The sequence below is a fragment of the Nannospalax galili genome, unplaced genomic scaffold (genome assembly GCF_000622305.1).
Source record: "Nannospalax galili isolate Female #2095 unplaced genomic scaffold, S.galili_v1.0 scaffold134, whole genome shotgun sequence".
NCBI lineage: Eukaryota > Metazoa > Chordata > Mammalia > Rodentia > Spalacidae > Nannospalax > Nannospalax galili.
In genome coordinates this window covers 849,545-875,481 of record NW_008335593.1, presented here as the reverse complement: position 1 = coordinate 875,481, position 25,937 = coordinate 849,545, and the positions used below count along the sequence as shown (strand labels likewise).

General features: G+C 43.2%; 1 protein-coding gene across 1 annotated transcript in view; it reads right to left on the bottom strand.

The window, feature by feature from the left end:
* The window catches only part of Dlgap2 (DLG associated protein 2), an 886,725-nt gene that overhangs the window by 361,089 nt on the left and 499,699 nt on the right, over nt 1-25,937 (bottom strand). The window contains exon 4 of the mRNA XM_029562223.1: nt 15,251-15,283. Within this exon, the coding sequence (XP_029418083.1) occupies nt 15,251-15,283 (33 nt within the window). The remainder of the gene's footprint in view (nt 1-15,250; nt 15,284-25,937) is intronic.

Below are 25,937 nucleotides of genomic sequence, written 5' to 3'. Positions count from 1 at the left end.
GAGATCTTTTTAAAGGTTAAAAACTCATTTAATTTTATGTCTTATAGGGTTTATACTGAGTACAGTATTGTATAACTGTAATAATTCAACTATAAATCTAAAAATTTACAGCCAATTTTGAAAGAGATGCATCTTAGCTCTGGAAATTTTTATTGAATATGTCAATGCTGTTGTCATGAAATGCTTCTTCTAAGTATGTGGTTATTAAATAAATAATTTTAAAAAGTCATAGTTTGCTTTAGTTTGTACATCACTCCAAAATCCTTGTTTTGTATAAAATGTATTTTTGTTTTCTTTTTGGGCTGGGAACAAAGTTCCAGAAATCCTAAAATGACAGCAATTTACTTCAATCCTCTTCTAAGAAGTAAACGTTCTACATTATCAATTTGTTTTAGTTCTACTTGAATATTTGAGATAAAAAAGTAATTCCCCCCTCGGGGATGATGCTTGTAGGAGCTCTGCTGCATGCAGAATGTCATGGTGATATCTGCTAAGACAAAGGGACCCTCACCACGGAGCTCAGGGCTATCCGCAGAGCTGGCAGTCTGTCTGTGAAGTTCAAAATCTGTTCATGGCGTTTATAGGGATACATATGGAACTCCAGTTTTGCTCATGGAACCCTTGGTCTGTTAATTGTGCTTTAGGTTCATCCATGGAGAAGGAAATCTATTCATGGAACTCAGTCTATCCGTGAGCTTCAGATTTGTCTAGGGAGCTCAAGGTCTGTTTGTGGAGCTCTAGGTCTGTCCATGGAGTTTGATGTCTACTTACAGTGCTCCAGGTTAGCCCATGGAGCACCAAGTCAGCCAGCCATAGCCTTTACAGAAAGCACAATTGTGTGTCTTCTCCTTCAGCATCTAGTGAATATATCTACCACCGAGTTGTGCTTTTTGTTTCCAAACTGTCATAAGCCAGAAATTATGTTGGTTATGTTATCATTCTATGTCCTATTTATTCACCTGAAGTTTCAGAGATTTGCATTTTTTAATTTTTAAAGATTAAAAAATTGGGGGCTGGAGAGATTGCTCAGCGGTTAAGAACACTGGTTGTTCTTGCAGGAGACCCAGATTCGAATCCCAGCATCCACAGCAAACAACTGTCTGTAACTCCAGTTCCAGGGATCCGGTAGCCTCTTCCTCTACGGGCATTGCACGACATGGGTACACTTACCTACATGCAGCCAATACACTCATACAAATAAAATAAAAATAAAATTTTTTAAAAAGATTACAAAGTGTGTGTATGTGTGTGTGTGTGTGTGTGTGTGTGTGTGTCTATGCATGTGAGAATAGGAGCCCACATTGATAGAAGGGATCAGAAATCCCCTGGAGCTGGAATTACTGGTGGTTGTGAACCACCTGATATGGGTGCTGGGAACAGAACTCGGGTCCTCTGCAAGAGTGATACATGCTCTTAACTGCTGAGCCATCTCTCCAACCTGACCACATGACTTTTGGTGGCTTATTTTTCCCTGTCCTTAACGAACTCTGTACTTGCTGCTCTATGTGTAGTGAACACATAATACACAGAGAGCAACATCTAAGATGGACAGATACTGTTGGACTTAGGACACATCCATGCTCTGTCAGTTGTGATCACTGCAGTTATTAGAGCTATATCAGGTAAGAGATATAAGGAATATTTAATAAAATAATTGGTTAATAAAGGGTTTAAAGAAGTATGGACACGGTGAAGTTAGTAAATTATGGGTAAGAAGGATTCTCTCCAGTCGTCATTCAGAGTAGTCAATGTGAATCCTAGCTGTGACTGAGCTTGAGCACCATTACAACAAAAAACAAACAAAATTAGCTACCTCAGAAAACTAACCCAAAGGCATTCATTTTGTATTTATGTACATATAATGTTGACCCATTTTTACATTCATGCATGTGTAGGTATATGCACAGGTATGTCTATTCGTATGTGTGCATGTGTGTATAAATTATTCCAATGCCCTTATGTTTGGGGGAAAGGAGTTAATTATTTCAAATAATTTATCTCTTAAGTAAATTAAGATATCAATATAAAATTACATTAAATGCAATTTGAACTAAAATTTAATTTAAAATATAGTTTTAAAATGTATTCTGCACAAAGGTAGAGGTGTCGTCCACTGCAGATTGAAGAATGATAACATTATTAGGTTGAGCAAACTATTATCATAAATGACTTTTACTGCAAAGCTGTTATTTAAAATGACAAGACTTTCACACAGGAAGAATGGTTATTGAGTGGCTCTGGTTTTGAATTGATTTCAAAATCAGAAAGAGCAGGTCCAGTGCTGAATACAAAGGTATCTGTGTCAGGAAATTTCATCTGAGGCTCTGGTCTGGGAATCACATTAATGGCTGTACTTCACTCTGAAAAGAATCCCACCAACCTGGCAGTGAAGGCCTTGGTGGCTTATCTCACTCTAACATGTGGTGCATCTCACTTTCATTAAAGGCCGCTTCAAGCTGGGGCACCCACACTGGCTAGAGGATTTGGATTAAATTCAAATTCAGCCCAACATATGTGTCTGCAGTAAATAAACATCAAGGGACTGAAGAGGACCAGGAGACCTTCTGTAAAATTTGTGGGCTGTGATTGCAAAAGCTACAGTGCAAAATTCAAACTAATGGTGCCAGAACATTGTGCTCACTGGATACACCCACAAGCAGGAGGGTGGCAGCTGGACACTCTAGATCACCCACCTAAGTATGAACTCTGTCCAGGTGTTGTTCCCCAACCATGCTTCCCTGCAAGCTGCAGGAGGAGGTGGATAGGATCCCACCTGAATCTTGTCTAAGCAAAGCAAACAGCAGCTAGTGAGGTCTACCTGGTCTGCAAGGCTCTCTTGAGTTCCTATAGTTCACTCCCCTAGCTTCCAAAGTTCCTCATCACAGGTCACTTCCTGGATATTAGGGATTGTGTATCTGTGGTCGGAAAGGAACTGCTTTCAAACAATCACCAAAACAGCTTCCAGAGAGAGCTGCTTCTCATTTTACTCATTTTGTCATAAGGATGGGCCTTAGACAAGAACTCAGAGGGGTCAAGACCAATCCCTAAGATCAAGTGCATTTTTGTCAGGAGTGGCCCTGGTAGTCCTGACATACTAATAAATTATATTTTTTCTTGGATTTAACCTCACCTTCAGGATGGCAGCTGGTTTGTCTGTGGTCACAGATCTCCCTTAGAAACGGAGTCTCTTGCACCCATAACTCATACAGATATTTGGGAGACATCTAAAAGTAGTTAGAGGTGCTTATAGACCTTGGGCCCCTGGCCCCCCTTGCAAAATCAGGCAGGACATCCAGAACACCTCAAAAGCCACTCAGAAGCTGAGTCCCCAGAGCCTGGCTCTTAGCAACAGCCCCTGTGCTGTCTCCTGTGCCCTGGCATCCTGTGTTGCAATGCCCTCCTGGAGCCAAAGCTTTGCAGTGATTCATCCTTTCCACAGTCAAAGCCACTTGATACTACCCATTATCACAAAACATAGACTGTCACAGAATATATGAGATGTCTATGACTCTCCTTCTCTACTAGCTCTCATGTTCTATAAGACCTTTGGCTGCTAGCACAAAGCCCCATGGGTCATAAGTGTTCTGTATACGTGGTTCATATGAGCTGAGTTATCATTCCAATGATCCTAATAAAAAACCAGACAGAAATGCTGACTGAAAAGTTGTCAACTGACACTCAATGTGCTGCACATTTTTCCTAACATGAGGATGTTACAATTGCTTCTTAAATATGATGATAACTTTCTGCTTTTTGTTTCAAAATACCTAAAAGAACTATCTAGAGTTCAACAAAATCAAGAATGGTGAAATCAAACTAATTTTATTATTTAAAGACAAAATCAGCATGACTATTTTAAAAAGTAATATGAGGTCAGCCTTCCATATATACCCTAATCATGCAGCAGCAACTTCTAAAAATCTGCATCAAAGCTCCTCAATGCAGATTCATTGATTCTTCTGAGGATTTTTCTTACACTATATTTCAGAGTCCCTAGTTAGACATTCCCAGGAAAACGTAAGTAGAAACTGTACTCAGCTTAAGAGTCACTGGGAATTTGTTCCAGAGCATCCCATACCTCTGCTCTTGCCTGTTCTCTCCCCAGCCACCAACCCCTCCCACACCAATGGATGTGGGACAAGTTTGAGGGCTAGAGCCCTTCCCTCTAGGTCTTGGGCCATTTGTCCCCGGGGGTCTTACGCTTTACTTGTTAACCCATTAATATATCAGGACAAAGATATGGATGACCTCTACACTATAGGGGTTTGTGGGACTGCAGTGTATTTGCTACAGGTGACCCCCTTTGAATTTTACAGATCTATTGGGGTATAATTGTTAGAACTGGTGCTCAGTATGATACTGTTGCATATAAGTCTACCATGGGAAATGAGGGGCACAATTAAGATAATTAGCATATCATTAATCTCATCTGGGACTTTCGTGTGCTTGTGTGTCATGACAACACAAAAGGCCCACCCTCCTACATTCCATATACACCCTCTTATGTTGTTAACCCCAGTCACAACAATGCATGCTAGATTCCCAGAATGGACCTATAACTATAAACTTGCGCCCTCCAACCAACAATCATCCCTCATTCCTCCACCTCCACCCTAGTGACTACGATTCAACTCTCAACTTTATGAGGTCAACTTTGTAACCTTTCACATTGCTTAGATCTGGAATATTACCCAGAGCTCAAGTACTGAGGGCTTGATCCCAGCGCATCAGTATTCTAGGTGAGGCTTTTGCGAAGTGAATGGATAGTTCAGGCTCTGACCTCAAGGCTGGATTCATTCATTCATGGATTTTTGGGTTAATGGGCTGGTGGAAGGTGGTAGAAACTCTGGGAAGAAGTACTCACTGGGGCATGTCACTGGAGGTGCAACTTGGCCCATGTAGGACTCCTTCGTCTCTCACATTGTCTGCTCCCTGACTGCTGTGAAGTGAGTAGCTTTCTTCCCACTACACGTTCCCATCATGATGTTCTACCTCACCACAGAAACAACAGGAACATGTGACTTCAGACTGAGGCCTCTGAAGCCATGTCCAGATAAATACCTCCTATTTTTAAGTTGATCTTGGGTATTTTGTCACAGTGAAATGAATCCAGTTAAAGAACACAAGAGCACTTGTGTTCTGTGCTTGACTTGTTTCATTAAACATTGTCACCGATTCCATCATGTTGCAAATGACAGGACTTATCTGTGGATAAATAGTTCTCTCTCTTTCTCTCTCATTCTCAATCTCTGTGTGTGTGTATGAGAGAGAGAGAGGGAGAGAGAGAGAGAGAGCAAAAGAAAGAGAGAGTCTCCTCTGCAAGAGGAAAATAATTATGAGAGACGGGTTAAAAGACTTTTATGGCTGAATCTTAAAGGAATACCAACAGAAATGAAAGGAATACTTCCATCTTTTTCTCGTTCCCACCCTAGTTTCTCTTCAGTGTATGACTCAAGCAACTCCATCTAGAACCCACTCTGACACCACAATTCATGATTTAGGGACCATCTTTGTAAAAAACAGGCTGGTAACAATCACCACAACTAACTCATCTACAGCTCTATTCCAGCTGTTCATCCACTTCAGGTACTCCTGAGGCTGAGAACATTCCCGTTTGCCACTGTTTTTCCCAACACTTAAAATAAATCTGAAAAACAGACTTGGAATAAAACACAGACGTTGGATGATGACCACCAGAGACATCTGTAATAATATCAAACACAGAAGCCACTGGGTCCCTTCATGTCTCAAGCATTATGCTGGTCACTACACCTTCCAAACCACCTTGATACACGGGCCCTGCTCCCTGTTTTGTGGAGCAGTTCCTGGGATTCAGTGACTCCAGATCTTTAGGTAATGAAGGGAGGAGTCTGGATTTGAACCATATTTGTTCAGTTCAGTCCCTGTATTTCTCATTTACATTCTTTTCTTTCTCAAACATTTTTTCTGTGGATTTATGGCTTAGTTTATTTAATTATTAATTTATCACTTTGTTTGGAAGTGGTTAATCTTCCCAAAGTAGCTAACATCAATGTCATGGAAAGGGGGCACATTTTGTGAGTTGGAACAACAGGAAATAATTCTTTCATGACAGTTTTGAAATGCTGGAAAATCTGTTTCTGCTGGGCTGTTAGGCAGCAAGTCTAATAATACAGAATAGTTTCACTAAACTGTAAGTCAGTGTGTGTCATGTCACAGATCGAGGATTTAGGCACAGGGAGAATACCTAGAATGTAAATCTATACTTGGGAAGCTGAGGCAGGAGGATCACACAAGCAAAGCCAGCTTGGGCTAGAGAGAGAAAAAGTTGTCACATACACAAACATGCACACACAATCCTCAAAGCAAAGACTTCACTCTGTGGACACAAGGATGTGCAGATACAGAATGATACAGCCTAGGAATGCCAGAGCAAGAACACCAGGCCAGAGGGGTTGTTCTGCGTAAAGTCTCGGTTCTAATCAATGAGAAGTTGGAATGCTGGCTCTCAGGTCCTGGTGCAGCCTACTCCACGTAGAGCCTGTGATTCCTCCAGGGAAGGTGTTAGTCTCAGACATGAGGCAGGAGTCCAGAGTACACAGATGTCAGATGTGAGTTTAGAGCAAAGTCAGTGTTTGTACCAATAAGTCCATAATGTTCCAATTATCAATAGTCACGTTTGGTGGCTTTCCCTTGTTCCCATTTTATCTTCTACTCTCCTTTCTACATTTAGAATTCTCTTAGTGAACATGTATATAGAGGCTTTGCATCTCCTCAGTCCTTATGTGGTTCCGCGCTATTCTGGACAAGGCTCCCTGTTCGGGGAGGTCATAGTTTCCCTTGTATCAATCTCTCTGCATCAAGGAAGAGGGGAGAAATGCTCCGTTTTAAGAAACTGGCCATCCATCTAGTTTGCCTTTGGGGCTCAACAACCACCATCCATTCTAATGTCACACTGCAGAGATTCTCCTGTTCCTGACGCGTGGGGTCAGAATCTGTAAACCTACGCTGGTGTTTCACTTACTTCTAGGCTCACAGCTTGAGTTCTGGGTCATTAGATGACAAAATTGCCTGGGGGAGGAGGCCAATAATTCCGTGATGGGTTATTCTCCTTCCAAGGTCGTCCCAGAGAGAGATCTGAAAGCCTCAATCATTCAACACTCATAACACTGCTAATGAGATGGAACAATTAGAGAAATAGAAATGCCATGAATATACATACAGCAACACAGGACCACAGGGGAGGAGGGCTTCTCCCAGCTGCTGTCACATGAAAACCAAAAGGATATCCAAAACCCAGCTCAAATTTATAAACACAAACACAGAAGCAAGGACACCTAACAGGAGGTAGATGAGACCAGCCTCACATCACTTGTACTTCTGGATGCTGTAACAATGCTCCTGTCCCATGTGGAATGGCTTTCTTGCACAGTTCATGTGTACTGTGAGCTCCTTAAGATTAGATTATCCCTGTTCCTTCTTCTCTTGCCAGTACCTAGCAGTGTCTCTGACTTCTGTAACACTGTCTGATGCAGGCAGTAGAACAAGAAATCCAAGAGAGGCAGGAACAGTGGCACAGGGACAGAAGAGAAGGGCAGGGGACCAGAGGACAGGACAGAGGCATAGGCAGACTAGAGCTTATAAGCCTGATTCATCCAAGTCCATAAGCTATACTGCTTAACAGAGCTCACTCTTCTAGTCTCTGGTCTCTTCCAGGAGGGTCTCAGACCAATGACCAAGGCAGGCTTCTCTGCAGATACCTGGGAGGAAAGTCTGGGGCTACATATAGGACTGTGGGAAGCCACTACAGGGTCCCAGTCGTATAAATGCTCACTTGACTTTGAAGAGTCCTGGCACCTGCCAACTCAGAGTGCTACAGTGGTTGCCAGTGGGAAGCTTCAAGTGCTCAGGAGAAAATCAGAGTGAGATGAGTCTTAAGTTGAGATGATTTAACTTCTGTTGGTGTCTCAGTCTCAGGTGCACCCAGCTCCCTGATATTTTTGGGAGCTGAAGATCATAGACTTCCCCCAAAGGATATTAACTGAGCAGACCAGCAAAGCCAAGTTGAATTTGGGATGTTTCATGCACATCCTGGATTGCCATGGATCACACTGGGTTTCCTTTCAAATGGTAATAAAGAGGACAGAGACCTCACTGCTTTTACTATTGTAAAGGAGCTTATTATGAATTACCAGAAGTGTTCTAATACTTTTGTTTAATTCTAGTACTTTCTTTAGTGCCCAATAGCATCATCTATTCTATGCACATTTCCTAAATATGCTTCAAAATGCAACAAACAGACATAGTGTCATCAACAAGAAAACAGACAACATCCAACCCGACACCTGATATTTAAATTATCCAGTGACCATAAAATAAGATGCTTATTTAGTCCTGAGCAAACCGATGAGGGAAAACAGGCTTAACACCAACTGAACGTCTGTATCTCAGATATTGGATATTACTTATAAAAAAGAAAGAAACTCAGAAATCAGGGCTCATTTGTGCATTTATATCATTCAGTATAAACGCAGAATTGTCTCAGTCACAGACACCAGATGGTGTGTGCAATTCATCCTCACTTTCATTGTATCTTATTATGTTTAATCTCTGCAGCTTCACCCAATTCTAAACGTAGCCTAAATTACCTTGGTTGGTAGTAAGGGCAGGTATCTTAACAGTCAGCTGTATACATTTTCTCAGAAATACACAACTATGGGTAGGAAGAAGGACCCACAAGGCACTAGAGGTAGATGGCTAGAAAAGTGTTTTAAAAAAACCCTGTCCAGAGCTCAAGGTATAATGCACATTATGCACACAGGTATTGCAGGAAAGGAAGCCAGAGGGGTGTTCAGCCAAGACACCATACAGGGATACTGGGTTCACCCAAGCAGTGGGCAATGCCACTGATGGATATCACACAAAAAGTCTTATCTGGGACAGAGTCTGCACTGACCAGAAAGTCGTTTTCTAGATTCCTGTGTTTTCAGTACAAATGTATTACAATGTTCTCTGTGGTATGTGAAAACACTAACCACTGCTGACTCTTTGCTCACACACACACACACACACACACACGCCCACACACTCTTCCCTCAACACTATGCCTTTTGGCAAGTGGGTACCAGAGTATGGGCACTGCTTATAAAGTAGCTATATGGGTTGTAATGGCAAGCTGGGCCAGGCAATGGCAACTTCAGACATGGAATTCATCCTGTGGACAATGAGGAACCTTGATAAAATCTGAGGAAGATAATAATCTTATCTGACCTACACTTCAGCAATAGTGTATTGCAGTTGGCCACAGTGGCTAGGAGTATACACTGAGGTTGAAGGGCCCCAAGAAGGTGAATAAAGGACTCCATGCTCCATCTTGACATGAGAATCTATAGGCTTCCAGCATAACATCTATGTGGGGCTGAATTTGTGCAAGTTTTTTTCAGCAAAAGTGTGAACATTCAGATACGTATTTGCTAAAACTTCACACAAGCTGTAAGTACATGACGAGTGAGACCAAGGAGTGAAGCACGCACTGCTTGAACAGACTGTGAACAGGTGACAGGGTCCACAGAGCTGCTGGTCAAGGATCTCCTGCAAGCCTACATGCTCTAGAGCATTCCCCTCCAGCAAGATTCAGGTTCTTAGGGCATCTCCTTTCAGGGTTTTCGTATGTCATTTCCCCCTTGTAATCTCCTCTTCTTTATCACACACCGTGAGTCTATTCTAACATTTATGATTGCTTTTGAAGGATTATCCTGTTATCAAATCAAGCCTTCATGTAGGTAATTTCCACTCGGCACTTCTGTGCTGCTTTTCTGCTTCGTTCCTTTTCTTCCCCTTTAGTCTGCTTCACATGGGACTGTGGTATTTCCTTCGCCCCTAACTATCTCTGGAAGCTTTAGGCATAGTCACTCTTTTCTGGCAGCAAGCTGAAGGTGACAGGTCCCTGGTGATCTCCCATGATGCTGTCTGTGCATTCTTTGGCTACATTTAAAATCACTCATGCTTTCACATTCCACAGCTGCTTTGCTCTGTGAGCAGGTTTTGTTTACTTCATCTCCGTTTCGGGACCCCTCAGATCAGAGAGACAATACAAACCTTCAGTTTTAGAGAAATCTCCACCTTTGCTTCTTTGACTAATACCTCTGCTTTCCTCCGTTCTCATACCATCTCAGATACGTGTCAGTATTTCTGAAGCCATCATCAATGCATCTTTATTCTTCTTTTATACAACCTTTATGCCTTCTATACAGAGCTCTAGGCAAAACTGTCATTAGAAAATACCTGTTTTCTAGTTTGACAATTCTCCCTTCAGCTCCACCTACTATACTTTTTGTTGCACCCACTGGTAGTCAAGTTAAGTGACCCATCTCATTTCTCACTATTTTGTTTTAATCATTTGCATACTCATTGTTTCTTACATTATGTTCCCCTTCCTTTGAAAGCTCATGCAATCATTTAAAGCACATGCAATACTTGGGCATGTCTGTTGTTCCTAGTGCTCTGGTTCTCTTTGGTGCTCTCTTCACTCTCCTAGACTTTACTGGGTCACAATGCTCTCTGCTCTGCTCACCGTAATGTGAGAACTGTTTATTTGTGTGAGGGGCCCTTGACCCCTCTTTATCAGAGATTCTGTAAAGATCACTTGTGGTTTGATCCATAAGAGCACTTGCGTCCTGACAGGTCCATAACAGTTTTCACCTGAATTTTACCCCATGCCTCTGTGGGAGAGTCAGAGCTGTGTCCACGTACAGAGCATGCATTTATAGTGGGTAATATGGTCTACCAATGGTCTCAGGTATTTGATGAACATTCTATCTGGTCTAGGCCAGTGTTTCTCAAGGTGGGAGAACTTCTGAATGTCTGGGTTGACTTTGAGGGGCTCAGTTCCCATGTCTCTACTACCCAGTTTTATAAGGCCCAGGGCATGCTCATATCTGCTCAGGTGTCAGGACTGCATCTGGCCTAGGGCCTTTCATTCCCTCCCTCTTTCCTTGTTTCCCTCACTCCCTGTCTCCCTCCTTCTCTCCCTTCCCCTTCTCTCTTTCTTCCTTTCTCTATATTGCATTGTAGGTATTCTGCTGGGTGCTCCACAGCGTTGTTCTGGGCTTCCACTGGAAATAGAGAGCTTCTGTATCAACTTGGGCTTCCCTCTTCCCAATCTTCTTTAAAAACTTTTATAACGAACAGTGTCCTTTAGTGCCCCAGCAGATTCTGCCAGTTTTGCTCTAAACCACAGACATTTCCAAGCTCCTGGCTGGCTGGATGAGGCCTCAGTTCCTAGGCAACACTGTTTCTGAGTACCTGGCTCATGGTGAGAACTTAGTAAAAGCTAGTTATCTTTCACTCACTACCCAAGATCAGCAGTCAGGGAAGGCCACTGTCATCCAAAGCACAGGTTTAAAAGACAGGCCCTTCAAGAGAGAGCACAGCAATCACACCCTTTTCTCTAAAGAGATAAGACTAGGATGAACTGTGGGTGGGACAGAAATATTTCTGTTCATTTTTCAGAAAGGACCTGTCTCATTAACCCTCACTAGTTAGAAGTCTTGAAATTCCAGGATGACATGCATTTAGTAAGGGTAAGGAATAGCAAGGAGATTTTTCATTGTTCAGAATCATTTGTGGGTAAAACTGTGAATTTCTTGTATTAAAAAATCAAGAGCATAATACTCCTAAGTACATTACTTTTTAATCATGCATTATGAAGGGAGAAAAACTACTTTTGTTTCTCTCTGAAATAAAAGAGTCTCTATGTCTAGACAAAATTTTCAAAAGCAACTTTCAGTTTTGTGTGTTTTTACCATCAAAATAATAATTAATAATAATAAGAATAACAGCAACAACAATAAAATCAGAAAGAAAATTGCTTTCCATGTGGTTTTAGAGATTATTTCATATAGGGGCTAGAATTCCTACAAACAACATTTCCTAAATGTATTCTTACATGACCACAGCTGGTCACTGTGTCTTTAAGTTTTATTCTCAAGGACTTTTGCTGGAGAGTACCTCATGCTAAATGCAAGCTGGTGCTTCTGTGGAATATTTCTGCATGCAAATTCACTTCATAACAGTTTTTTTCTCCATTTTAATTGGGTGACATGGAATAGGCATAAGGAATTGCTAGCGCACCACAGTGGTCCTGATAAACTCTCTGAACTCCCTGCCAGCCATCACTATCTAGCTTCCCCTATCAAGTCATAAACTGTTAATAGATAGACAAATCCATGAACTGGCTCTTGCAGCTCTGCCCAGTGTCCATATTTTTTACTGTGTTCTTGTTAAAAAGCAAAAGATATTACATACCTGCCAATAAGTTTGAAAAGGTTGACATATTCTTAACATTCTCTTATATTAAATTGACAGATTGTGTCACATAGGAATTCTTGCTATGTCAAGATGAACTAACACGCACTCTAAAAGGCAACAGGAAACTGATGCAGCTGAGATGGTCTGAGCATTAGGCTGGCAAGTTATTTTAACAACCGAGATTGTTCCTAGTACACTTACTCCTTTGGGAGAGGACTGTGTGTGGGACCACCTCCCTGGGAACAACAGAGGATCCAGGGACAACCAAGTTGTCCTGCACTCAGGAGGTTCTGTACTTTGAAGATTGACAGCTAAGCCATCTCTCTGTTCTTTCTAGGAAGAAAGAGGCTGACAAATAATAAATCCCTACATTTCCACCTCATTAAATACACAGACCTACAAGTTTCAGAACCTTACAATATAGACCATGTAGGCAATTTGCATATTGAGGCAACAATCTACATTTTATATAAGATTAAAACTTTTGGCTCTCTGAAAAATTAGCCTCCTTGTTATAGGGACTCACAGCTGTAGAATTTTGAGGCCCTCAGTAAACTTTGCTCCTAGTCTCATTTGTTTGACAGATATTATCTTCTGAGATGATGCTAATTATTCCATCCCTATCCAAAGAAGCAGCCTTCTCTAAAAGAGCTAACCATTAAAATGCAAATAGGTGTTTCCCACTTCACTGGTTAGCTAGGAAAGGCTGTTAAGGGTTTTCTGACTGGAGGGGAAGCTGCAGCAGCTAACCCTCAACATGGCCCTGTGAGGGAGGCCTGCCCAGCTCTGAGCCTTGCTCTGCAGAATCCTCTGGCTCTAATCCCTTCTGTGCAGTGGTGTTTATGAGTTAATGCATACACACTGCTGAAGAAATTACTGAACCAAAAAGCTGATTCCAGATTCTACTCACTGCACACGGCCAGCTCTCACTTAGACTAATTACTTAAATGATTTAAAAACGTATGAATATTCAGATGCTAGTGCTTCTGAAAAATAAAACGCAGCTGAGCCTGGCAGCAGCCTCTCCTCCTTTCCTCTTGTTTGGAGCAGTTCCACTTGCATATCTGAATCAAGAATGAGTCCTACCTGGAACCAGGAAGGCAAAAGCAGCCAGACACACCCAGCCACAGACTAGGACCCTGTCCTAACCTCAAGTCTCCTCTGCTTAGACAGCTGGGATTATTCTTAGATGAGGCATAGCCTGGCTCATCTTAAATACCTACAAGCTGATCCATCTTCTGGAACAATACACATTTGGTGTGTGCTGACAAAATTTATGATGTGGAAGTTAAACAAGGACAGGCATGGGATAGCACCCCAGAGTGTCTAGGACAGGGAGTACTGGTCTAACATCTAAGGGTGCTGGAGCTGCAAAACTTGTGTGGGGCACCCACTTTTCACAATCCAGAATCCTGGTTCCTTCCTAGTCATAATATCACTGTCTAGGAAGTTCACAGAAAGGAATTTATACTCATTCTTGGTGAACACTCAGCAGGTAATGTGTTAGTCATATGTGTTAGTCATAAATAGGTCCAAAACCCATACCTAAACCATGTGGGGTTTGTTGTTGTTGTTCTGAACCAGAATGTGCCCTTGAGAACAGCATACAGCAGCACACCAAATACAGTCTGCAGCAGAAAGCAGTCCTGTATTAGAACAGGCAGTCCAAAAGCACTTGGATTTATTTAAGCTACTATACACAGTGTTTACTTCATAACTTTTAGTATGCACAGCACTCTACAACTTTCAGTGAGGGGATAGGAAGGGTAAAAAGACACTGGACAGCAAAGTCAAAGCACAGTGACCATTTCAAAGCTGGGAATGATACAGAAAAGCTATTACGGTAAGAAATAATAAAACTCTCAATTCTGTGAGAACTAAGACAGGCTGGAGAGCTTCAGAGCATCCAGAGGGCATAGGACTGTTCCTTTGAAGGAGACCAGCATTCACGTCCCCACTCAGACACACTTTTCTTATAGTCCTGGAAAGATCAGCGGGCAGAGGCTTACATAACTTATCAGACTTCAGAGATAAATCTGTGTTATATTCTTAGTGACACAATAATTCAGAAAACTTTGCTGGGTAGAACTTTCATGCTAGCTTTGTACTTGCTATTCTGCAGGTGCCTCTGTCCTACTCATGTACGAGGCACTAAACTCATTCTCAGCCAGGCTCCTGGAGCAGCACTGGGAAGCTCTGACACTGAGGGAGCAGAGGGACTGGACTCGGACCCTGAGGCAGTTCCTGGACGGATCTGTCTCTCAGAGCCCCAAGGACCCCTAGTTTCTAGTTTTGTTGCCGATATGCCTCTTTAAAACACTGGAAAATCAAATCCCAGCCTCAGGGGTCCCTATGCGTACGGGAAAGACGTTTATCACATTTTCTTTATTCTTCCTCACACATCACGGAAAAACACTGTATAACTTGCTTTCACTATTTTGGAACAAAGTTAACAGAACATCAGCCCAGTTGTTCCACTCTCAATAATCTCAGCTTTGGAACTGGGCTGAAACTTTAGTTAGGGTGGGCTGCTTGCTCTCACTGGTAGTCAGTAGGTTTTTTGTGTACCCCCTTGGGTGCCAACAGCAGTTAGGAAAAGTTTCATCAAGCCTTATTTAGTGTGAGCTTCATCAGAAGTTTGGGTAACATATTTAACATCAGCAAATCCATACTGACATCTCTTATCTAGAGAAAACCAGCTAAAATTTGTAAGAACCAGAAGAAAACAAATATACCACAAAAGGTCTTCATGTCGATTTCTCATTAGAGAAGAACGCATGCCTAACACTTATGTGCTCCGCTTTATTTCATTCCCATTCACAGTCAAACACCACAAAGAGTATGCTTTCAACCAACACTGTCTAAAGCATCCTTCGAAGCAGTTTGTCACCATTAATTCAAACCATGAGGCACCATGATGCTCCACCCACTCAAACAGAGGTGAGGGATTTGGGGTACTTACCTTCTGGCTCCCCACAGAGGGTGCACTGAGACTCTGTGGAAAGAAGAGAAGAGAGTTAGCCACCACCACAGACTGCTTATGAACACAGCCACACATAGCTGCAGCTCTACTGCCCAGGGCCCTAAAGGCCTTAGCATACAACCACTCTGATCTTACAGTTCAGTTGAATTTTATCTAAAATGCTCACTCTCAAATGCAAAGCATATTACACTTTATTAAAATAACAATCTTTGTCATATGCATAGGCACCCATCAAATACTTTTTCATAATTGTACATGGCTCAACATTCAAGTTACTTAGATGAAATATGGATGGTATATTTATCATTTAATTTCAATAGTTAAACCTTTAAAACGTTAAGATAATTGAAGCTTTACATTGACTACAACTAGGATATAACTCCTTTCAGGCACAGAAATTACAAGTATATCATATCTCAGTAAAGACACAACATCTACAAATACAGATTATGTTCCCCATAAATTCACCCACGGTTCTGCATTTGGCTCTGCGGAATACACAGATTCTTGGCATGGCATCTGTAGCACATAACACAAAGGGAACCATAGCAGCCAAGCTGTAGATCCTAATGCACAGAAAGACTTCAACTAGTCCTCATAGTCCAGAATTAACCAGAAACACACATACCACCCCTTCCCCAAACTCTAGGTCATGGGAAAGCCAAGCAACTCCCTGGGGAGCAGGAGGAGGTTAGAGTCAGCTGCACTTGAGTTTCCAAGGTGGCTGACTCCAGGGTACATAAGGCATAATGGGCATCTAGGTGCCCCCAGGCATTCCCTGGGATGCACAGGCATGGTAACCCCTTTATCACCCAGACATACCTATGGGGGTGCATAGTCATGGTGACCTCTGCCTGCATGCAGAAACACATAGTAGGGTGCAGAAGAACCAGCAACGCCTACTTGAAATGAAGCTGAAACCCACATGGAGAGGTCCATACTACTTGGTGCTCCTCCAAGGGATAATGCTTCCTTTGCCCTGAGGCAGCCAGCAGGAGGTCCCACATGAGAAGCCAAGAGTCACAGATACAACCACTTTCAGCAGGAACATGTGACCTGAACATCCACCTCAGAATTTAGATGCTAAGAGCTGTCTTGGGCTGTAGCTCTGTCTCATTCATCCCAAAAGTCACCAGTGCTACTGAAAGAGTCTGTGCTGGACTGGGGAGATGGATCAGTGAGTGAAATGTTTGCTGTGCAAGCTCAACAACCTGAGTTAGGATAACAGCATGCTGAGCCCCAAGTCTCAGGGACACAGTGGTACTGAACCCCAAGGTACCCACCATGGGAACTAGGGCCTCATGCTCTGGATAGCAATACCCAGCTCCACCCTCAGCAACAACCACCCTACTCCCTGCCCTATGGGCCCGAAGTAAACTGTTACTACTTTACTGGGCTGTGAACACAGCTCTGGCTCTGTCATGAAGAACAACGCCTAGAATCCATGTCAGCACTGACCTATGGTTAGGATTCTTCTCTGGAGATTTTATCTCACCACTGCTGACACAGTTACAGCACACTCATGATGCTTTCAGTGAATTCAAACCTGCAAACCAAAGATCACTCAAAAGCCTCTGGAACAGAGGTACCGGCTGTGCCAGCAGCATATTAACATCCCTGGAACAAGTCTAGGGAGTTGTGACTCTGGCCCGTTCCTCTGCTTGCTTCCTGGCCATCTTGAAGACAGCAACCTCTTCCGCCCTGTGCTTCCAACACGATGCGCTGTGCTGACACAGGTCCAAGGCAACAATGCCCAAGACCACAGACTGAAAGCTCTGAAACCAGCACTCTCATCAGCTGATTATTTTGAGTATTTTGTTACAGAGACATAAATCTGACTACTGAGTTAGGATGACTGGGGAGATGTAGGAAAGAGTGAATGTTTAGAGATGGAGAGATGTAGATGTTCCTGTAATGGAGGGATGGGCTGCATGGAAAGCTGGGGTGCAAATGAAGGCCTTTGGGGGTCTTTTCTCCTAGAAGGTGGGTGCCTGTTAGTACATGCTGGGATTATAGGACAGGACTTTACTCATGCTACCACCTGTGAGGTTCAGCCAGCATAGGGTGAAGCCGGGGGCCAGTGGTAGGAAAATAGTTTAAAATGACAAGATGTCTCAGTTTAGCCATGGATATGCAGAGGGAGACCAGCATGGCTGTGTGGTGAGGAGCGCAGGCTCCTGGGGAGAGGAAGGACATATGGCAGGGGTAATGTCAATTCTTGTTGACCCTTTGGAGCTTTGGCTATTCATCTGCCCCTCATCTGAAAGGGTGGATGAGCTGCTAGTAGAGACAGTGGTACATGCAATGTATGTAGTGCATGCATGGCACTGAGATGCTGTGGGGATAAAATGGAATGAGACTCATGTTGCACAGTACGTGGCAGCCAGCACTGAATCTGGGCTCATTAAATATCAGGTTGTGACTCACTAGCCAGAGTTCTCAAGAAAGAGGATTCAGTCTTGCCTCCTGTCCTCTGGCCCTCAAATCTCGGCCTCTTCCTCAAGCCCACAAGATTTCATGACAATGAACAGTGCCCCCATGGAATTCAGCATGATGGGATGTGACCTGTGATCATTCTTCCCTGAGGAACATCTATTTTTAAATATGCACAAAGTAATGAGAATTGAACTGGATACACTGTCGATTCATCATCATTACCACACCAATTTAAATTCGGGGACAACTCTACTAATTTATGCCAATTAACACAGATTGAGAAACCTGCCCATGATTTCATGTATTCCATCTATACCTGCACCAGATGGGGCCCTGTGAGAATCCACTTACTCCCAAAGGCTCAGAGCATGAGCAGTCGGAGCCAAACCCACTGTTCTTCGGCATATGGCAAGCACTTTATTTTAATCTCACAGGAAATATGGAGCTATCTCTGTGGAGACGGCATCTATCTAAGGAGGGAAGTTTAAATGCATCCACAAATTTTAACAGAGGAAGTTTCAACTTTGTGTGGGAAGCAACAATCAGAGTCTCTCCTTGCTTTGTCAGGCAAGAAACCTTGACATCTGCCCTCTCTCAGATGCAGAGCCTACATGGGGTGAGGGTGCAGATGGTGGTGGCCAAAGGGATGTGAGAGATAAGGGTGCTCCACCTCCTGGAGCCCCATGAGGAAGAACCCCCATATGCACAGAACCCCTGTAGGTGGCTGCTGACTCAGATGCAGCCCCCAAGGGCAGAACTCCTGGCAAGGCCAACTTCAAATTCACCAACAGGAACTCTCTATACCTGTGGCTTTTCTAAATCCAGATGTGAGTAGGAAAAACACCTGCTGGTTCTTCAGGCCACAGTGGGAACATGCCACCCTGAGCAAGCTGCCCCTGAGGAGTGGGGCAGACACAGAATGGATGGCAGGTTGAGGAATGGAGAACTGGGATTGTGGGTCCTGGGTGACCAAGGCCAGATGTCGGGCTGCTCTAGCAATGGCACTAACTAGCTTCTTTTCCTGCCCTCCTCCTCTCCCTCCAGCTTGGGTGTGATGACCAGACAGGAGGGAAGGCCGGATATTGCTGATGAGAGGATTCTCTGTCTTGTTTCACAGCAAGTTATTGTCCCAGACTGACAGCTCCTGGACATGAAGGTCAGGAGCGAGAGACTTCTGCAGACTCCAGCTGTGAGTCTGTCAGAGCCTCACAAATAAGCAAAGCCTTTGCCTTGACCTAGGGACCAGGTATCACTCACCCAAGCACCTGGTACAATACTGTCACATGCCACATACTGTGTGACCACATGACACAATGGCTATGTGACACATGAGTACATGACAACATGACATGATGTTCTCGTGACCATGTGCCTGCATGACAACAGGCCTCGACCTAGCAGGTCAGAATCTGATCGTTCATCTACTGGCTCACTCACATGAGTCATAATTGGAGTTACTACAGGATCTTATGGCTCATGTGAAAAATATTAGACATGAAAACACAAGGTGAAGGGGCAAAACACAGAACTTTGCACTGAGTTTTCATGTTAATGTGCTTCTTTTTGTTTTCTTTGCTTTTTTAATTTTTAAATTGCATTTATTATTAATTTGCCTATGTGTGCCCATGCACGTGCATCTCTGTGGGCACACTCATGCTATGGTGTGTGTGTGTGTGTGCATGTGTGTGTGTGTGCGTGTGTGTGTGTGTGTGTAGGTCTGATGACAGCTTGAGGGTGTCAGTTTTCTCTTTCCACCATGTAGGTCCTACAGATCAACAGACTTGGCAGCAAGGGCCTTTACCTATTGACTGTTTGAGCCATCTCCCTGCTTTTGAAACAGGGTCTTATGTAGCCCAGACAGGCTTCAAACTTGCTATATTGTTAAGGATTTTCTTGAACTCCTGATCTTCCTCCTTCCTCCTTCCAAGTGCTGAGATTATAGACATGTGTCACCATGCCTGTATGCTGTGTTGGAGACTGAATCCAGTACTTTATGCATGCCAGGCAAGTAGTTTAGGCATGAATGTTTATATAAAAGCCTTACTGCTAGACATTGTGCTGGTAACATTGTGTTGTAACATGCTGGTGAAGTTTACTTACAAATGCTTAAATAAAAGCCTAGGATGATAAACATGCAGTTCTCAGGAATTATATCTAAAGAATAATTACAATAAGAGTATTATGGGGTGCATGGTAAGAGAGAACAGAAAAGGAAGTGAAAACTTCAGTAAATCTATGCTAATTGTTCATTCTTTAGGCAGCTTTAAGCTTTATATATTTTATAGGTAAAGGAAAACTATTTCTAGCAGAGAATAAATGCATCACCATTTAGCAAGTCATCATTATAGTTTGCTGTTGTTCTAACTTCAAAATAAGGAACCTGAGATTTTGTTACCTGTGGGACAGGAACATATTTTACTCATTGAGTCATTCCAGAAATAGATGTGATAATCCCATAGATGTTTGGGGCCCAAACCCAGCATACTTTGCCCATTGATAAGTGTCAGTAAGTCAAAGAGAACATTCACTTGTTATTAATATAGAAAGATAAGATTCCTCTCACTTGGGCAGAGAGGAACCAGTCACAGTGTAGTAAGAATTACAACTCAGAAGATGAAGCATGTTGTAGGTGTGCACAAATCCTCCAGTAGTATTGGGCATCATGGGTCCATGAGGGGTAGGTAGGTTGTAACTGGAGCAGAGAATAGAAAGAAGCTGGGTGGGTGCATGTGGCCCTTCCCAGGGAAAACATGAGCCCAAGTCTTGTGGTCTGGGAGGTTGTCTTTATGGACGCTTGAGAAATAAGTAAGAGCATCAAAATGTAGGAGAGCTGGGTTTAGGCCTCAGACACAGAAAGAGCGCTCAGAAATGAAGCTCTCCGGATGCCCCAGGCAGTAAGGAGCCTACCACCAACGATAAACAGAGTTTAGTGAGACTCACCTAACCTAACAGCTGCATGCAAATAAAATTCTAATTTGACTTTACAAATGAAATAAAACACTACGTAGGTAAACCCAGAAATCAGTGTGTTTAGTAAAGCAACAGTCAGAGGGAAGCCACTGTAAAAGCTGTAAAAGTCCTGGTGGCAAGCTGCAAGGGTGCTCTTTCTCCACACCACACCTCTGTGCCAGGGTCCCATGCAGGGGTTGTGAGGGTGCAGTCCAGCCAGATCCTCTGTGAGTGTTCCTCCCAGTCCCCTAGGTTCCAGCCATCTGATCCTGAAATGCCTCATTTGGCTGTAATGATTCCAGGGCACATGTACCTGACTCAGAGTATGCTTGACTTAAGAAAGTTAAATAATTATTAGATTCTCCAGGGAAAACAGCATCTGGTTATTATTCAATCCAAATACGTGCTCCCTCCTGCAGAGTGCACCTGGGATTAAAAATCAGCAACTGGGTGGCTTCCCAGGGAAAATCAATGGCTTACTTTACTTTCACACTCTTTCTAGCTATGAAATGGAATGGTGCTCTTAGCTCAGCCATTTCCACCTGTGAGGGCACTGTGAACAACCAACATTCTTAATTCTCCATTCAGTGAGGGAGAGGATGAAGAAGATTCCTATTGTCAGACAGTCTTGAAGGAAATTTAAGGTTTTAATAATTTTCAAAATACATTACCCAGTAAAGCATTCTGCTGTCTGTCCCTAAATTTTTATGGACACATCAGAAATACACAAGGAAGACCAACCTGAAGCTCTATTCCAGCTTCCAGGGTAGTTGAGGAGCACACAACTACGCAGTCAGGAAGCTCACTCATGGTCCTGTGTCCAGCCCCGAGGAGCCAGCATAGTTTTCTCATAGTTAGCTAACAGGAGGAGGGCAACAGTGTACCTCAGTCTATCTCTGAGGGACCGGGCCACTCTGAGAACACTCATGAAATCTAAGAGTCATGATCAGCAGCGGCACCCTTCCCATCTCTTCCACATAAGCCACAAGGACATCACTTTTTCTGTGTTCATACGCACAGAAAACACAGGAAACTGCCAGCCTCGCTTTCTGATTTCTGGTCTCTGTCCCCGTTCAATCTCTTGGCACCCAAGTCAACATAAAGAGCCTCTCCTGAGACCACGACCCCCCGTTTGTGTGTGTCGCTCACCCACTTCTTCCTTGGGTCCATCACTTGGTTCCACAGCTATGCCTGCCACTCCCAGATGCCCAACCTTCACATTCCTAACCTAGAACTGACTGGAGAAGTGGGGCAGGGACCCGACAGTCTCCCATCCTCCTCCTCCTGCCGCCTTTCCCCTTGACATCCTTCCCAGGGATTTGCAACAGACACTTCTCCATGTTCAGTGCTGGTGGCTCAGTGTTCTGTCTGATCAGACCAGGGATGCCTGTGAGGGCTCGGAGCCCTGCCACCCTTCCTGGTCACCACTAAAATGAACCACTAAGTTCACATAGGGTCTGTCATGTGCATTAGGACAGTAGGTCTTCTCCTTCTTGGAGCTGCTGTACTCCCCTGCCCTCCAGCTGACCAAGTCTAAACTCCAGGCTTTGTCCAGGTCTGATCATGTCAACTAAACTGCCACCTTGTGAAGGCAGGTGTTCTAGTTTTTACTATACTTGGTCAGTTTGGCATCTTAAGAGATTGGTGTCCCAAGCCTCTGTTGTAACTGCACTGTCTACATAGTAAATCAAGGATGAATCAGGATGACGCTAAGTTTTCTCCCAGGCATTCCCTGCATCCAACAAATAGTCAGAAAGCCTCTTAAACCATAACTCCAAAATCTACTGCAAACTAGCTCAGTGCCAAACTCTCCTGCCAGTGCCTTGGGCAAGTTGAGAACATGCAGTGTAATGAGGCCAGAGCCCCTTGGAAGACATGTGTCCTCCTTGTTTACCTCAGAGTAACCTGAGAGCAAGCATTTCACAGTGAGGGTCCTCTCATCTATCCCTGGGTTCCTCCTTTGGTCCAGAGGACAGGTCCTGTTCCTCTAGGACACAGGCAAAGCCTCATGCTTTAGGGCCTTACCTGTGGTTGGCACATAAACACCCACTGAGCTCAAGCTCCAATCACAGGGAGGATCTGCATTCTCTGAACCCCTCCCCCAACGTTCTTCTCCAAATCTGAACTTCAGAGACTCCTCCCCCTTTGCCACCCCCTCCATCTCACATTCAGCTTGCCGTCCAATAGTGATCTATTCATGCATCTGGCTTCGTGCTTGCTGTGCACCACTCCCAGCAGGACACAAACATCCCGGAGCCTCAACCTTGTTTGATGCACCCTGCACCCCATACTTAAGACCCTGTGAAAAGATGTGCTAAATAAACCCTGCAAACTCCATTCTCATAGCTATGAACCACAGATCATCATAGAAACTGGGACTCTTTAGCTGTATAGGAGGGTGTGGAATTTTGTAACACCTCAACCAGGAGGGACATAAGGAGCTGTGACATCCCTGTTAGAGGAACTATGGGATTCTGATACAAGGTGGAGCCAGGGCACAGGAACATATGTAACACAGCCTGGATCATGGAGCCACTGTCAGGTGAAGTGGGGTGAGATGAGCTGTGTACATGAAAGATGGATACCCTGACCACGTGGAAATGGCTGGGAGCTGAGAAATGCTGAGCTCACCACATGCTCCCTGCCCATAAAACTCCTGAGGACCAGTGACTGTGCTATGATGTCCCCTGTGTTGGTCCCCAGGCCACCCATCCCCAATCTATCTTTGTAGTTCTGGGGTTCTCTGGAATTGCAGGTGTGCTGGAATGTCAAGGGTCTATCTTCCCCAGATATCTTCTATCATAGCTTCTTGTCACTAAATCCTATTCATTAATCTAATGTGAGAATTCTGACCATCCTCTTGAGCTCTGGGCTACACCAACACATGTCCAGGGATATTAGTCATTTACTCGACCCTTCCAAAGGCATGTTATTGTACACATATAGCAAACATGTGTGTATTTATAGTTATACGCATATACAAATATAATATGCATAAATACATGTAATTATATGTAAGTATATGCAATATATTATGTATATATACACATAAGTATGCAATAAATAAATGCAAGTAAGCACACACATAAAGATATTTATATTTCTATATATTTAGATAGTCACAAACATAGAGAAGGACACATATAGACAAAAATGCATGTATGTGCTGTGAATGTCTTTCTAAAGCAGAAGGGGACAGACTGGTTGCTTATGAATTTTATCAATGCTCTTTAAAACAGGCTTATTCTTTATCCTTTTCTGGTTACCATGCATAGAAAGTAAATATTGTTCTTAGGAGACTTGGTTCAATTTTCCTATAATTGTCAAGATAAAGGACTGTGTATGAGCTGCCAAGAGTTCCCAAGGTCTGTGGCATGTAATAGTTTAAGGCACCCCCTAACCTGAGGAATTCCAGGGTAAAGATGGGCCTCAGGCTGCACCAAGATCATTTTCAGTCCTCTAAGTTGTAACTCTTCCTGCAAGAACCTCTGCATCAAAATCCTTTCCTGCCATCATCACCTGTCCTTAGTTTGTTCCAAAAGTGTCGGCAAAATATCACTTATTTTTAAAGCTTTTTGTTTGTTTCTTGCAAGATACTCATTTATTACAGCAAGACTCATAGGACTCAACACCACGCATGATTTAGTGCCCTGCACAGAGGCTGTTATTTATCTGTCAGTTCTGAGTTCCTCACTCTGCTGTAGGGAAGGAGCTCCATGGAGGAGTTACAACAAGATTCATGCCATGGTGGCTGTCACACTTCAGCTTTACTTGAAGTTGTAGTTCCTATTTCCTTCTTTCTTTTTTAAAATGTTTTTTTAGTTCTCAGGATTCAATCCGAGATCTTTTACATGCCAGGGAAGTGCTCTACCACTGAGCTCTGTCCTCAGTCACCTTTTTTTCCTTTTAAACTTTTTATTTTGAAACAGGGTCTCCTAGTTAGGTTGCTGGGGATGGCTCTGAACTCACTCTAGCCCAGGCATACCTTGAGCTTATAATCCTCCTGCCTCAGTCTCCCATGTAGGATTATAAACCTGCACTTGTAGGCATAGTTATTTTTTCTCTTTTCTGACTTATCACAACTTACGTGTTTTGTTTTGTTTTTTTCCCATTTCTCTTACTCAGAATTAATAATTGTTTCCCCGTCTCGGTCATACTGAAAGGCAATTAAACCTTGAAAAAGAATAGAGTCTTGGGGACAGGTTTTAAATGTATGCTGAATTTATTTTTCAGAGTAAATCTCTGCAATGGCTTTCAAGTACACAAGATATTTTAAATTGGGGCCGGAATCATAGCTACGTTGACAGGTGTCTCTGGGTTTGAGACGCTGACAGTAGTTCCAAGTATGAGCTTCCCAAACTCTTTTAACAATTTGGTGGAAGAGAAAGGATGATTCCTAGATTCAGGAGTTCTACACTGCTGCCTTCAAGGGACAGAAGGTTAGAAGAGCCAGGCAGGCAGAGAGGTTCCTGGACTTGGGCAGTCAACATCAGGGCAGACAGGGGAAGTAGAGACTGTGGGGTGTGAAGAGCGACTAATGTGTCCATAGTCATCCTCTCTTTGTTTCCTGAATATGGTGGGGAAATCATTTCCATATTTCCAGATTTGACAGAAAATGTCTAGTGTTCCACAGTGGTGTGGCTGGAGTTCTCTCTTGAAGTTACAGTTTTATTTGGCAAATTACTCACATCCTGAAGAGAGAGGTCACTAAATACTATGGAGTGATTACAAAGTACATATTACACGCCTCCAGGAACCTAACTTATGTCATAGATAAGATGCTTAGTAGGCAACTATGCTAACCCAGGTTGGCCTACTGACTGTATAAAACAGCAAGAACATGCTTTAACATAAAGTTCATAGCAGAAGTGGAAAGTATTGTGATTGCTTTGTCTTGTTCCTCTCAGGACAGCCACTTCTACACTGGTTAAGTCCAACTTCTCTTTTCTTTTTTCTTTCCTTTTTCTTTTTTTTAACTTTTACATAAACTTTATTGAGAATTCCATACATGTATATAAGGTGTTTTGATCAAATCCATGCCCACTTCCTCCCCTCCAACATTCCCCCCTATGAAGAGGTAAACCTAAAATCTTTTAAGGATTAGACACAAGCTCCCAAATACTTTTAATATTTTTGGTCTTTGTAACAGAGCATGTTGCTAAGAGGCCTAAGGACATTTTGACTTTTAGTCAAGAAACTGGCTACATTCCTTTGGGGTCTTTTTACCCTAACTGCCTAGCCAATTCCTACCTCCTATTCTTATCACACCATCCTCTGAAGG